Source organism: Cannabis sativa, chromosome X (genome assembly GCF_029168945.1).
Source record: "Cannabis sativa cultivar Pink pepper isolate KNU-18-1 chromosome X, ASM2916894v1, whole genome shotgun sequence".
Taxonomy (NCBI): Eukaryota; Viridiplantae; Streptophyta; class Magnoliopsida; order Rosales; family Cannabaceae; genus Cannabis; species Cannabis sativa.
The window spans coordinates 18,651,052-18,666,544 of NC_083610.1; the positions used below are offsets into that span (position 1 = coordinate 18,651,052).

At 31.5% G+C, this 15,493-nt stretch overlaps 2 protein-coding genes across 2 annotated transcripts; both read right to left on the reverse strand.

The window, feature by feature from the left end:
• Positions 1-3,626: 3,626 nt before the first annotated feature.
• Positions 3,627-5,656, reverse strand: LOC115699346 (outer envelope pore protein 16-4, chloroplastic). Its single transcript, XM_030626741.2, has 6 exons — positions 5,475-5,656; positions 5,301-5,352; positions 5,159-5,190; positions 5,014-5,047; positions 4,848-4,915; positions 3,627-4,089 (listed from the first exon to the last, which is right to left on the reverse strand). The coding sequence occupies exons 1-6, from the start codon at positions 5,550-5,552 to the stop codon at positions 3,955-3,957; spliced, it is 399 nt and encodes a 132-aa protein (XP_030482601.2). The 5' UTR covers positions 5,553-5,656; the 3' UTR covers positions 3,627-3,954.
• A 7,354-nt stretch (positions 5,657-13,010) lies between these two features.
• LOC115699425 (uncharacterized) lies at positions 13,011-14,090 on the reverse strand. Its single transcript, XM_030626862.2, has one exon. The coding sequence runs from the start codon at positions 13,802-13,804 to the stop codon at positions 13,115-13,117; it is 690 nt and encodes a 229-aa protein (XP_030482722.2). The 5' UTR covers positions 13,805-14,090; the 3' UTR covers positions 13,011-13,114.
• Between the last annotated feature and the right edge of the window lie 1,403 nt (positions 14,091-15,493).

Sequence of the window (15,493 nt, forward strand, 5' to 3'; positions counted from 1 at the left end):
TATCTTTTCTACAACAGCATCCAATGACACTTGTTTTTGGGATTAAATATCTATCTATTATCTTAATATAATAATTTATTTTATTTTTTTTACTAAAATATTATTAGGAAATTTTACAATGCACCTCTTTAAAATAGATACATTAATGCACCATTGTCTGTTTTAGTACTTAAATAATTTTTTAGTTAAATTTTTTCTCGCGATCATGTACGTTATAGTTATTTAAGACATCTTGCAAAATTTTAAGAAATTTAGAAAAGTTTAACACGCCGAAAACTACGTTCAAACAGTGTGTTACACGCGTGACTATTTAATTTTATACGCGTGTAAAATAGACTGTTTGAACATTGTTTTCTATATTGTAAATTATTCAGAATTTCTCAAAATTTTGTAGGTTATCTTAAATAACTATAACGTACATGAATATGGAAAAAAAAAATAGACTAAAAAATTCTTGAGGATGTCGAAACAAGTCAAGGGTGTATCAGTACACTCCTTTTAAGGGGTGCATTGTAAAATCACCCAATATTATTATAGAATTATGGAATTTTAAAAATTACTCTATATATTATTTTTTATTTTTAAATTTACGGTTTTAGTTGCTCTTGTTGTTTTTCTAATAATTTTAATGTGAATTATTATGTAAATTTTAGTTACAATTTAAATTACTCTATTAATTATTGTAGAGATTTTTATGTAAAATTCTATAAAATATATATATATATAAAAAAAATATATTTTAAAGTATAAAAATAAAAAAAAATAAAAAAACTCTTTTTATTTGTTTTTCATTAATAACTGAAAATAAACATTTAGGGTCTGTTTGTACATTAAAATAAAGTTGGGGAAAAACATATATTTAATGATAGAGCGTTGTGAATATTTTGCTCTTTCTTTCTTATTTAGCTTTTGGCGGCTTTTCTTTCTATCTCTCTAGTATAATTATAGCAATTTATTAGTCATCACCCACTATAAACCAACGCCCACTTAGGGAGCATTTGGATAGGTAACTGTCTAATTATTAATTAATTTGGTATAAATATATTGTATTGTAAAATATAAATTGTGTTTAGACATAAAATAGTAATTATATATAAATTTTTAATATAATAATTAATAGTTATACAAAAAAAATTATATTTTTTAATAGTTAATATTAAAAATATTTTTTTTTAATAATTATATTAAATTATTATGGGAGCATAAAAATTAGAGAGAGTTCTTATCAAATTTATTTTTCAAGCTATTTTAACTTATATGATGAGTGTCTTTAAATTCTCAGCGAAAACTTGTGAAGAATTAAAGTCTATTGTAAGAAAATTCTAATGGAGTTTTTGTGGTGATCAATGGAAGATTCCTTGAGTGAAATTGGAAATAGTTTGTCAGCCTAAGGCAATGAGTGGGCTTGGATTTTGGGATTTTTAACTTTTTAATCAAGTTCTTTTGGCCAAGCATGCATGGAGGTTATTTTTATATCCAGATTCATTGCCTGCTTGAATTTTGAAACATAAATATTTTCCTATTTGCTCTATTTTTGAGGCCACTAAAAAAGTTGGTTCCTCTCATCTTTGGTAGAGTTTGATCCAGGGATTGGAGTTGCTTAAATGTGGTCTTCGGAGGTCCATTGGAGATGGAACACAAGTTAGGACTTTCAAGGACCCATGGCTCCCGCGTCCGAGGTCTTTTTAGCCAATCACGAGGAGTATTCATGATGACTGTCGGGTGAGTGAATTTATTATTCCATCTAGTAATTGGAATGTGGGGAAGCTTCAATAGATTTTTTCGCCAATGGACGTGGACATAATTTTATCTATTCCATTAGCGAGGTGTGAGGCATAAGATGGTTGGTGTTAGCACTACGATAGAGATTGGGTTTATAATGTCAAGAGTGACTACTCATTGGTGTGGTCGCTCCAGGTTGAGGAGGGAGTCGCAGATTCATACAAGTTATCTTGTTGGTGGAATGGAGTATGGAATCTTAATATACCACCAAAGGTGAAAGGGTTTGTTTGGCGTATGTTCCATTTGGCTTTACCCGTAGCAACACAACTTCTCTCCTAAAAAGTTCAAGTACCTTTTTGTTGTTCTCGATGCGGGAAAGAATCTGAAACTCCTGAGCATGCTCTATTTTCCTGTTCTGGCTTGATTCTAGTGTGGCAATGGTTGGGGGTGGGGTCGGTGCTCCGTTGATGTGTAAGTGGACCAATGCAGGAAATTCTTCCATTTCTCTTTGAGAGGCTACCCCGCGAGGCTTTTGAATTGATGATGATAACCCTTTGCTGGCTGTGGTATGATGATACTCAGTATTATTTGGTAACAAGCAGTCAAGATTGGATGTCATTCCAAACTTAGTCAATAACTATCTGGCAGAGTTTAAGGAGTATGGTCGGCGAGGTCTTCATTTAGGTTAATATACTGCAAACCCAGTTGTAAATCGAGCTACGATCGATGGATGCTAACTCCTCCTGAATTTTTTGCTCTTGCGACGGATGCTTCGGTGGTTCTGGGGAGGGTTTTGTCGAATTAGGGGAGTAATACGGAATGCACAGAGTGTGGTTTGGTTGGCGTGGTCATCAAATGTGTTAGGGGATTTCTCTGCTAATGTGGCAGAGCTGCTTGTCATTCGTCTAGGTTTGACTCTTGCACATCAATTTGGTTTCAGTATCCATTATTAATAGTGATTCTACTGTTACAATTGGTTGGATTAATAAGCTCTGCATTAATTTTAGTTTTCAATCTATTTTATTAGATATCTTTTCTTTATTAGCTGTTGTTAGTAGTAGTTCTTGCAGCACCATTCGTCTAGGTTTGACTCTTGCGCATCAATTTGGTTTTAGTATCTCCATTATTAATAGTGATTCTACTATGACAATTTTTTAAATTAATAAGCTCCAAATTAATTTTAGTTTTCAGTCTATTTTATTAGATATGATTACACATATACTAAATTGTATAATTACACTACTACATTGTTATTATGTTATTATATAGTTAGACATATACTAAATTGTATAATTACATTCAATTATATAGCTTTTCCAACATGCCCTTAATGAAATTTGTTGGCTTATTACGATTTATATGTTTTTTTTATACAATCCATGTTGTTCCTCACGAATTTAGAGCACTCACAATAATAATTTAGTGAGATATTATATAAAAAAAAATAGAGTAAAATATGAATTGAGAGTGCTCTAAATACACCGAATCATCATCAAATCTAGTAATAGATGACATTATTAGAGTTTTATGTTGAGCAAGTTGATTTACATGCATCCACCATTAGAGCTAATTATATGAAGGGAATTATATAAGCCGTTCCAGCATTTATTAATCTTCGCAAAAGTGTTCTTTTAAATCTCATAAATTTTATTTTTTATTTTTTAGACAGGTTAACCAAGTTCGACAACAGGTTTTCCAACAAACCTTACTAGAAGCTCTAAGAACTCTGAATAGTTGTTTGAACAACAACGAGTTACATTTACGTACCATCAGTACTAATATTGACATGTTTGGAATGATGAAAGAAATAACGGATTAGTCCTTCTACTGCAAGGATTATTTTTTCTTACAATTAAATATGTGCAACCCAATATTTATATTAGATTGGTAAAAATACACTATATCCCAACAAATATAATATTTTATTAAAAAAAAAAGAAAGAGTTAGATTGTTTAGAAGTGAAAGGCTACTAATAAATTCATTACAAAAACACATCAGTTCAGGTCAAATTTGGCAACTGATATCTCATTTGAAATAATCAAATAATAATAATGATGATGTGTATTCTATGAAATTTTCTTGGTAATGAAAATTTATCTTATTCATGAGGAAAAAATAATGACTAATAATTGTTATCTAGACTGGTGTTTGAACTTGAAGTATATGGAATGGAAAGGGGACAACCCTTCCCTTAGCTACCTTTGGCTTTGGGTTCTACACCAACAAGCATTTCACATTGTTCTGAAGTAGTCAGCAGCAGTACTGAAGGCAGAAACTAGACAAGTTGTTCCCACTACTTGCTTCAGGTTTCGTGTCCCGGCAGCAACAGTGGCCCCTGCTACAGCTCCCGCAACAAGAGCATTTACCTAAAAACATTCCACAATCGTGAGCGGACCAAAAGAAATCTGCTTAATGTATGTGAGTACTGAAAAAATAGGGATTGCAAATACACAGAAACAAACATATGATATTCACATCATACAACAAAAGAACATCCAAGATCAGATAATGTTCTATTGTACAAGGAAAAGTTTAATTTATAACTTAATTTATCAATGAATATAGGTCGGGAAGGCATAGACAAAAATTTAGCAGGTTACATTCTCCCCCCATTCTACCACAACAAAACACACTATGGCTCTTGCTTCGGCAGTGCCATTGCAATGATCAAAAGGTACAAGTGTAAGTGTGAACATTAGGAGCACACTATGAGATAGTTATTGCATCATTTATATTGACAATACTCCAGATTGAGCAGCCATTTCATGGTTTTTCCGATACAGCGAAGATCGTTCAAAAATATTTGGCAATGTCACAATACTAGCATAGCATCACTCGCTTCCCTAGCTCATAACATGTATGGTTTAAAAATTAATGTATCCATGCAATCTTCCAGAACACTCAATTAGCAAATATTTGGAGAAATCTCTTCGCTACACCCCAGTGTCAAGGATTGGGATGAAAATTGAAATAAATTACAGTAACAAATGGAGAAGAAAATGAATCTTTTTAACAAGTATTATCAGACCAAACTTAACTAAGCCATAACATTAAGAAAACTAATTGCGAATTTGCAACAACAGATGAGATACTATGACATGATATGATATGATAGATAACTAACCAAATCATCTTTTCTTCTGTATCTTTGAAGCCCACAACGAGTAGAAGTAAAAATTGCAGCAACAAGGCCTAAAAACCAACTTTGACAATCAATTCCACCATAAAAAATCATTTATGTCTTTGATTTTTTTTGTTCTAGAGTTGAAAGGGGGAAAATAGAATAATACCACACTGAAAGCCATAGCCGCCTATCGACCTTGCCTGTGTCCATCAGACAAATACAATGAACCAAAAAAATAATTTCACTGCATAAATTCAATAAAATGATACAATGAATACATAATCTTTGAATTTAAAAGTCTAATTCAGTACCACAAAAGCAGCATGGGAAAATCCAGTCAAGCCTGCATTTCCCAAAAAAGAAAAAAAGAAAAATCACTGGCATACCTTCGTTTACAAAGCACTGATATTCATGTACATATATGTATTATACAATTGTAATTGATATAATTACCTTGCTTACGAGCGTCATAAGGAGCAGCACACAAGCCCCATATTGCACCAGCCTGAAATGGTTTTCGATTTGTTTGGGGTTTGATCAGATTTTAAACAATAAAAAATAAAGGAAATATAGAAACAATTCATACATTGGAACTTCGAAAGAGATATTAAAAATATATATGTTTACTGTTCCGACGCGGAGGACAGAATCAACAGCAAGAGAAGAGCAAGGAGCGAGTCGACCCAGTTCTCCCTCCATTGGCATTTACGACTTTGTCTTCGAATTTCCTACTCTGTTCATTTGATTTGAGCATACAAGCTGATGTAGAAGTCGAATCGAGCCCAGAAAAGTACCTATTTTTATTAGGTTAAAATCGGCTGAATAGAAGGGTTAATATTGGGGGGTCCTGGAGAGGTGGCAAAACGGGTTTCGACACGGCCCACGAACACGAACACCATACCAATTTTACTAGTTAGGGTAGAAAAAATTAGAAGCGCATTGAAAATGGGTGGACGCAATTTGATACAAAATAAAAATAGGTCAAACACGACACGACAAGCTTAACACGAATGTGACAAGTTTGACACGATTTTTTTAAAATATAATAAAATAAAAATTAATAATAATAATAATAATATAATTATATAAAAATATATATTTAATGATTCAATGTTAAGTTAAAAAATTTTAAATTTAATTTTCTTTAACATTATACATAGATAAATGTATATAAATTTTCTACTGAAGCTCAAATTTATTATTTTTCTCTACAATTCCAACTTCAATAATAGCAAAACGGGTCACAGTGGATCGACACGATTTTTTACGGGTCGGGTTAGGGTTGAGATAATTAGCCACGAGTTAAAAAAACGGGTTGACATGCTTGACACGAAATATAAAAGCGGGTCACATAAATTATGACACGAACACGACACGATGACACGTTTTGCCACCCCTTCCTAATTTTATAACTAGTAGAGGCTGTCTTTTTTTTGGGTCAGGTCTGTCGATCTTTCTTGAGTTTATATGTAATTTGGTCCGAATTGTAATTACAATTTGATTTTTGCTTTTCCAATTAGTTTTATTTCTGTGACATAGTTTTGAGTATTTAGGTATTGTCTTTGTGATATATGTTTGAGCATTTTCATCTTAGTCTTGTTTGTGTAATGTAGTTTTATTTTGTTGTTGGTTCTTCTTTGTTTTTTTGATGCCATCAAATTGTTGTTAGTGGTTGGAAATAACAAGTTCTCTGCGACTGAAAGGGTTCTTAGTCGTGCAGTTATGTACCTTACACAATGAACTTGCTGCAACAGTTTTAACTGTTGTGTATTCTGGGTAGTGGATGAAACTAAATATATGTATTTTTAAAGTTAATTGTGATGCTGCAATCTTTTTCATCTGATTTTATTTTAATTTTTTTGTTAAATGATGTGGGAATTAAGCGGTTAATTATTTGACTCGTTTTTCTAGTTTTAATCTTAGTCGTGTCTCTAACGGGAAGATTAACCAATTAGATTGCAGACTATTATTTTAGTTAATTGACATTTTAAAAAAAATCCATTGTTTATTAAAAAAAACAATTAAATACAATCACATTCACATTCTAATCGAGTCTAAACGGTATGGTATAAGCACGACAATGTGAAAGTCGATGCCCTCTAAATTTTAGGGCAATTTTCACTCAAATAAGTAAGAATAAATTTATTCACCAAAAAAAAAAGTAAGAAATAATTTCTATAAAAAAAAAAATTAAATTAATTTCTCATACCAACGTCAATTGTAAATTATTTATGAAATTATTTTTAACTATTTTATTATTTTAAATACCGCTACTTTTATATTAATTTTGACATGTGTACTAAGATTATAGTTGTAAATACATTTGTGTTGGCCCAGCCAACTCCATATTTTTAAAAGCCGACAACAATATGAGTCGTATGTCTCGTAGTAATAGTAATTTTTCCCCCCGAATTTTGACATGTACTAAATTGTGCCTCCTGAACTTTTTTGGCCATTACAAATTCCCCCTGAACTATTGAGATTGTTAAATTTAAGGACTTTTGTCTAATTTCATTCAATTTTACTGTTTCAGTGATTGTTTATGTACTAAACCATGCTCCCCAAACTTTGATATCTACCAAATCATGCTCTTCAAACTTTGATATGTACTAAATCATGCCCCTTGAACTTTCATCCATGTTAGAATTTTTTACTAAAATTGGACAAAAGTCCTTAAATTTAACAATCTCAATAGTTCGGGGAGAATTTTTAACGGCCAAAAAAGTTCAGGGGGCACGATTTAGTACATGTCAAAGTTCGGGGGGAAAAATTACTAATTGGTAAGCTCGACACGGCCTGCAAGACTATAACTTTGTGCCATGCTCGGACTCTATTGTGTTTTATTCGGGATGACCCATTTTTCATAAATGAGTCAGACTGTTGTCTTATACGGGTTCGATTACGGGCTCCACGTTTCCACTATTTTTTTACAATTAATAAGTTAATTACTAAACTATATATATATTTTTTATAGTTCCTTTATTTTTATATAACTTTTCACTAATACTTTACACATAAACATATAAAAAAATTAATTAGAATGATTAGAATTTAAAATTTATTAGTAAATACATATTAAGAAAATTTACATGGTATACTAACTTTTGCCATTTTTTTATAAAAATACTGCCAGGCGATATTTTTTACTTTTACTGTGTATTTTTATAAGTTTCATACCGCAGTATACTGTGTTTATTTTTTAGTTTTCTTTTTGTTTGTTTTAGTGTTGTTTTCCATAATTTATTTTTTTAACGTCGATTTCACTGTTCTTGCTCCATCTTGCTGGAATTAATGATTATTTTCTGGATGTTCTCGTGGTGTTGTGGTGGTTCTATCCGTGAGTGTGGAAGATGGAGGCTATAAGATACATTTCTTCTTCCTTCTCTATGGTTATTTTGTGTTTACTTTTTATTTTGGTTCTCATAAAAATACATTTGATGAGTTCACTAGAAAAAAAAATTTGAGGGTGTGGTTCTTTTATGTTTTTATAAGTGGTTATATCTGCTTATTGTTTTACATTTGTGTTTACGTGGTTATATCCGTGAGTGTGGAAGATGGAGGCTATAAGATACATTTCTTCTTCCTTCTCTATGGTTATTTTGTGTTTACTTTTTATTTTGGTTCTCATAAAAATACATTTGACGAGCTCACTAGAAAAAAAAATTTGAGGTGTGTGGTTCTTTTATGTTTTTTTAAGTGGTTATATCTGCTTATTGTTTTACATTTGTTTTTGTGTTGTTTTAGTAGTTTTTTTGTTCTGATTTTGTAAGATTAAGCTTGCAAATATAACTACTATTGTATTGGATATTGAGGCTGAGCAAAATATTTTTTAATTTTTTTTAATCATGTTTTCCTTTCTTTTGTTTGATTTGTTTTAGTATTATTTTACAGTTGTTTTATAGTTGTTTTATCATGATTATTTATTTGACGTCGATTTCATTTTTTTTTCTCAATCTCACCGGAATTAATGGTTGTAATTTGATTGTTCTGGTGTTCCTGTGGTGGTTCTGTCCGTGGGTGTGGAAGATGGAGGCCTCATTTTTTTTTTTTGTGTTTACAGTATAAAAGAAAAAAAAAATTGGCCAAGACAGTATAAAAATAATTTCTGCTGTGTGGCAGTATTTTTGTAAAGATTTGGGCCAAAAGTCAATATTTTTTGTAAGTTTTCTATTATTATTATTATTATTATTATCATCATCATCATCATCATCATCATCATCATCATCATCAAATTATAAGAATTTTTAACGAATTACTGAATGAAGATTTTATCTGAGTCGCGGACTATGTTGTTTTCTTTAAGATGTTTCGCAGCTTTACCTGAAGTGTGCACGATAATTCAGCAACCACGACGTCCCCAAGATAAAACATTCTCTGTACAAATCGTTCTGCACCGAACTATATCGCTCTATTATACCCTAATAAAATTGCTCTGAGAAATTCGACACTAGTTTTTGAAGAGGCGAAATTTTTCAATGTTGAAGAGATGCAATCCTTCAAAACGGAAGACTTGTTAATATCGTTAGTAGCAGAATTAGAAAAACCATCGGTAGTGGCCATAACAGAACACAACTTCTTAAAATTATTATTTCGAATTAAAAAAAAATAAACCTGGAATGAATTACCGGATGAAAATTCTGCTTGAGTCGTAGACTATGTCGTTTTCTTTAAGACGTTTCGCAGCTTTACTTGAAGTGTGCACAGCAGTCTAGCAACCGCGACGTCCCCAGGATAAAAAAACACGTATGTACGAATCGTTTAGCACTAAATGCTATTGCTGATCTATTACTATCTAATAAAATTGCTTCGAGAAATTCGATAAAAGTTTTTAAAGAGAATTTTTTTTTTTAGTGTTGAAGAAATGTATTCTTCTGTTATTCTGATACGACTTATATAGATAAATCGATTTAAAATAAAATTGTAATGTCATCACGGGAAATATTATTTCATGGTAGAAAAAAGATGAATTATTGATTGATTATTTTTACTCCTTCAACGTTATAAAAAATAAATAATTAATTAATTAATAAATAATATTTATTTTATTAAATAATTTTTATTCTTAGTTAAAAAATAACACCTCACCCATACATTCGCGTGGTGATTTAGTGTATGAGTCTTTATCTATGCGCACAAAATTCAGTGATGCTTAGAGCCCAAAGCTAAATCTCAAGATTACACTTGATATATACCCCTCTAAATAAATATTTCTATCACGTGTTCCATGTTGAACTCAAAATATTAGGGAAATTTGATTTTCTATACTTAAAAATTTTAATTTTTTTTTAAACCAATACATTTTAAACTACAAAAAATATACCACTTTTTTCGAAACCCCAAAAATATCCCCTCATAACTCAAACACTTTCTCTCTCCTCCCTCAAACTCTCTGCATCTATCTCTCTCACCACCATTCGACCGCCCCCACCCCCTTCGACCACCACCTCCAACCCAACATTTGACCGCACCACCATCTCCGACCACCTTCGACCCAAACGCACCACCACGGCTCACCTCCACCACCTCCCCACTTGACCGCCCCACCCCCTCTCTCTTCCTCTCTCTCACCGTGACCGCCCCCACCCCCAAACGCACCACCACGGCTCACCTCCAACACCACCCACTGTTGACCGCCCCCTCTCACTCTCTTCGTCTCTCTCTCGGACCGAACAGAAAAAAAAAACATATGGTCCGATGGTCGGACCACATGGTCCGATGGGGTCCGACCAATCGGACCCATCGGACCATGTGGTCCGACCATCGACCATATGTTTTTTTTTTTTTTTTTAGTTTGAGGAAAACGAAGAGAGAGAGGCACATTGGTCCGATGGTCGGAGAGAGAGAGAGAGAGAGAGAGAGAGAGAGAGAGAGAGAGAGAGAGAGAGAGAGAGAGAGAGAGAGAGAGAGAGAGAGAGAGAGAGAGAGAGAGAGAGAGAGAGAGAGTAGATAGAGGGGGGTATTTTTGGGTTTTGAAAAAAGTGTCATATTTTTTGTAGTGTAAAATGTATTGGTTTAAAAAAAAAAATAACATTTTTAAGTATAGAAAATCAAATTTCCCAAATATTATTACTCACTTCATTTCTCATTTCTTTACAAAATTTTAACTAAGTTTCAACCGTACATATGAGAAAAAAATCCGTATAAGAAAATCGTTTTGGTTTCTACTCCATAGCAAATATAATGCAATGCAATATTTTCTTTCTTTTTTTTTGTTGAATCAATGGAATATAGATTGTGCTTAGGTGGCGTTTGGTTGGAGGTAATGAAATAGAATGGAATAAAAAAGAAACAATTTTTATTCTATTTCTTTATTTGGTTGTATTTTAAAGTATTGAAATGACATTTCAATGAATGCTCTTTTTACCATTTTAGTACAATGGCTATTCTATTTTTTTATAAATTTTTTTTTATACATTTTAAATTTTATTCTATTTTATTCCTATTTTTATTTCCATTCTTATTCTTATATTTTTATTTCTCCTCACCAATCACCTTACTGTTTTGAAAATATTATTATTTATGATCTACGAACAAGGCACGAGGCTGGTTTGGTTTGAAACGAGAAAGCGCGTGGGAAAACGTGGAGAGCGTACATCAGCTCTGTCTCCGAATGGAACACACGGCGCCACGTCGGCATTTGAAAATTTAATAACAAAAGTTGAATAGATTTTATTGCTATCTTTGGTTTGTACTTTATAAAGAAAAAAAAAAGAAAAATTATTTTTTTTTTAATTTTTTTTTGAGAGACTTGGCTATTCGGTGAGGTGATTTGATTATTTTGATATTGTATTATCATAAGCAAGCAAAGCACTTTTTTTTATCACCATTTTTGACGTGATTTATTAATTTATTTTTCTTACGGTATTGTATTTATAATAAGGAAACATAATATCACATATTTATTGATAAAAATCATAAATATAACATTTATTTCGGCTATATATTGTAGACTTCTAGTATCCCTTATTAATATTTAAAAAGGAAAACTTAATTCTTTCCCAAATATTAATTATGAATATAACTATTTTTTTTATTCTCTTTGAAAAATATATATTTTTTTTGAGAGAATATATATATTTGATATTGTTTGTGATAAAAAATAAAAATTATCTCATATATATATATTTTTTAATTTTTTTAATTTACAGTTTAGGTTTCTATACTTTTTTGCAATAGAAATTTTTAAGTAGAATTCCATAAAAATACAAAAAAAAAAATTATTTTAAAGTATAAAAATAAAAACACCTCTTAAAAAAATTTCAAATACACCTTTCATAGATTGAAATAATTAAATCAAAATAATAATAACCTTACAATGGGAATAAAAAAAAAATAAAGAATGTTAAAGGCATAAGCAGGAGCTAGCACCTTTAAACTAAGTATTGGACACTATGTAGTTTAATATATTAACTTATAGAAAATATTACTATATTACTAGCCAATCGCAAAATAACATATATAAAATGTGCTAACTCTCTAATAGCAATACTATAAAAAAACAATAAAAAATAAAACATTAATTTTTTTTTTAAAAAATATTGCTCATTAAATGAGAAGTGAATCAAGTGATGTTGGGCAAGCATTTCATTGTTTTCTCTTCTTCTTCATGAATACATGGGAAAGGCCGGAGAGGGGACATCCTAATATTCACCAGCTCTAAAGTAACTCTTAGCAAGTCACGAAAAGATTTGTTAACATCTCTAAATTGTAATAATATAATCAGCCACTCCTAAAGAAAAAGGATAAAAGAATATCAACATAACAATTAGATCTTCTAAACAAAAATAATTGTGATGTTGGTATTTTCTCTTTAGGTAATTGAATAAATTTACTATTGGACTGCTCTCCTTAACCTTTTCACAGTAGTACTATGCCTAAAATACATTTTAATTTTTTTAAACTAAATATTAAAAACTCTGTTTAACTATAACAAATATCGCTATAAAAATAAATATTTCCGCACGTAATTTCAAACATAAAAATTGTATAAAAAATTGTAAGTATCACTTTTCTTGATACAAAATCAAAACTTTATTGGATTTGGCGTGGTAATAGATGCTAGCTTTCTTTTTTTTTCTTTTCTGTACAGTAGAATCAAACTTGGTAAAGCGAAAATTATTCAAAAATTGAAGGAATGGGCTTTCAAGTAAACATCAAGAAAGAAAAAAGAAAAATCGTGTATTATATTTGACTTTAAAAATCATCAAATTGAAACTGATATATACAGTTGTTGAGTCTAAAGTTAACGACCAAACCAAATAATTCACTCACAACCAACAATTTCTAAGCTGAGTCTCCGCCGTTTCCCTGAAGCTATTCACCCGAACCAAGCAAAAATGGGTGCAACCCAACCCAAGTCCGCAACCCGACCCGGATCCAACACTACTGGTTTTGAGCAAATAACACGCGGGAGGACACTTTGGTCCTTTCCCTTGTAACACAACCCCCCATTCCCTCGTCACCTCCTTTTCCGACTCGTTACTCCCATGCCCAAGCTCCTCCACGAATATCAACCCTTCCGGCGATGGCGCATCTCCAGTCTCCCATTTACCCTTCGCCACCGCCCAATCCCCAGCCGACGCCGTCTTCTCCATCACCATCTCCGTCTCAACGCCGTCGTTTCGACCCTTATTATACACGTGGACTATCAACGGCGCTTCTCGAAGATACTTAACTATCTCAACCACCGAATCTCTCATCCACTCGTCTAATTTCTCGCAAGCCACTGATCCCATATCCGAACCGGAACGATTCCACCCGTTCTCTAAATCCAGTGGATGAATCGAACGGCTTTTCTCGATTGTCATCGTCGATTTCTTCCCGGATTTTCTCTTGGCGTCGTTCCGAATCGTCAAAGAAACTGGTCGATCGTTGCCATTCGAATCAAACTTAAACAAACCGAAGTTTCGGTGTAGAAGATTGCGATTGCCTCCGCAACGAGTTGCCGCCAACGCCATGTGTGCCGATGGTGAGATGGCGGAGCAAGAAATTGGAATGGGTCAGGTCAAAACGACGTCGTAATTGAACGTTTTCGTGTTGATTTCAGAATTCTACTTCAAAGCAATATATAACTTAGAAGTTTGGTTTATATAAATGTTTTGATAATTTATGGTTGACGAAGGCTTTGATTGGCTGGTTTTCGTTGACACGAGAAGGCACGTGGGAGCACGTGGAAAGTGTATGCCAATCGAACGCTGTAACTTCCTAAACCACAGTTCTGCGTAAACCTTCACCAATAGTTGGTGACACATCAGCATTGTATGGTGCCACGTGGACCATTTAAAATTGAGGAATTGAGTTGCCACACCTTTTTCGTGTGATTTACTATACACTATTTTTATTGGAAGCGGACGTAATAAATATCTTTATTTAAAATTTTAAATCGACAACGAGATTGATTAAATAAAGTGAAATCGTATAATATCGCACATTTATTTCGGGATAAGCATTTCGTGATCTTTTTATCTATCTCTCGAAATAATGAACATCTCTCACTAAAAAATAATAAAATAAACAGGTTACTTCGCATAAGAGTTTAAAGAATATTGCTATTCAACTATTATTATCTTTTAATTTAAATACATTATCTTATAATATATTTAATTTAAATAATAAAAAATAATTATTAATTTTTAATTTAATTTATTTTATACATAAAATAATCAAACAAAAGCCAAATGGGTTATGTTTTAAAGTTTAAAATTGATTTCTAAATTTTACCACAAATAAAATTTATTGTTTATTTTACCAATAGATAATAATTGATTAATTCTCATTCATCTCTTATTTTATTAAGATTAAAATAAATATTATTTTACACTAAAATAATATTCTCTCTTTGATATTTTTTAAGAATAATCCTATATTTAACTAATTAGTATAGTTTCATCAAATAAAACTAAATAGTTAAATATATATCACTTTAATTATTCAATTCATAATTGATACAATTATTCAAAATAATAATTTATACAAAAATACTATTTTGCCGTTAAGAATTATTTCTCAGTTTATTCATCAAGTCAAACTTTTCTTTGTACAATGTTGTATAGAAGTGATTTAGGGACCATGGACCTATATTTCGATACTCCAATAAACACTTGGTTATTTTTGAACTCTTCAATAGAATTATCCGATTTATTAATTCTATTATTACTATACTATGGATATGGAATTGCACTATTTAACAATATAGAATTATATTTACAGAATTCTTACTTGTAATTCATTGATATAATCAATATAAGTAGTTCGTCCTCTAATTATTAGTTCATAATAAGAGTTGGTCAAAATTATCGTTTTACCCTTCTAATTATCTCTTGATTCCTTATGTACACTATTAATTCAATGTGAACAGTTAAAACTATAATCTAATCATAGATTTGGATCCAACTGTTAGCACTCGTAGAATAAACACTATAAGAAAACTAATATTCGATCCTTTCAGAAAGTTGTAATTCCATTATTGTATAGCATGTTCATAGCCAATTATGTTATTAAGCTCCCAAAAGAAAAGTTGTAAGAATCATCTTCTCAAAAAAACTTTAACGAGTGAATCAAAGAACTCAATGAATGCAAATAAGAGTTCATGTACACTCACGATTCAAGTTGATCTACTAATGATCATCATTGTGATATGAATAACT

Excerpts from the sequence above, each read along its gene's own strand:
- LOC115699346 (XM_030626741.2), bottom strand. The coding sequence starts at position 5,552 with ATGCCAATGGAGGGAGAACTGGGTCGACTCGCTCCTTGCTCTTCTCTT. Across the intron at positions 5,191-5,300 it reads TTATGACGCTCGTAAGCAAG|GCTTGACTGGATTTTCCCAT; the intron begins GTAATTATATCA and ends TGGGAAATGCAG. Across the intron at positions 4,916-5,013 it reads CGGCTATGGCTTTCAGTGTG|GCCTTGTTGCTGCAATTTTT; the intron begins GTATTATTCTAT and ends GTTGGTTTTTAG.
- LOC115699425 (XM_030626862.2), bottom strand. The coding sequence starts at position 13,804 with ATGGCGTTGGCGGCAACTCGTTGCGGAGGCAATCGCAATCTTCTACAC.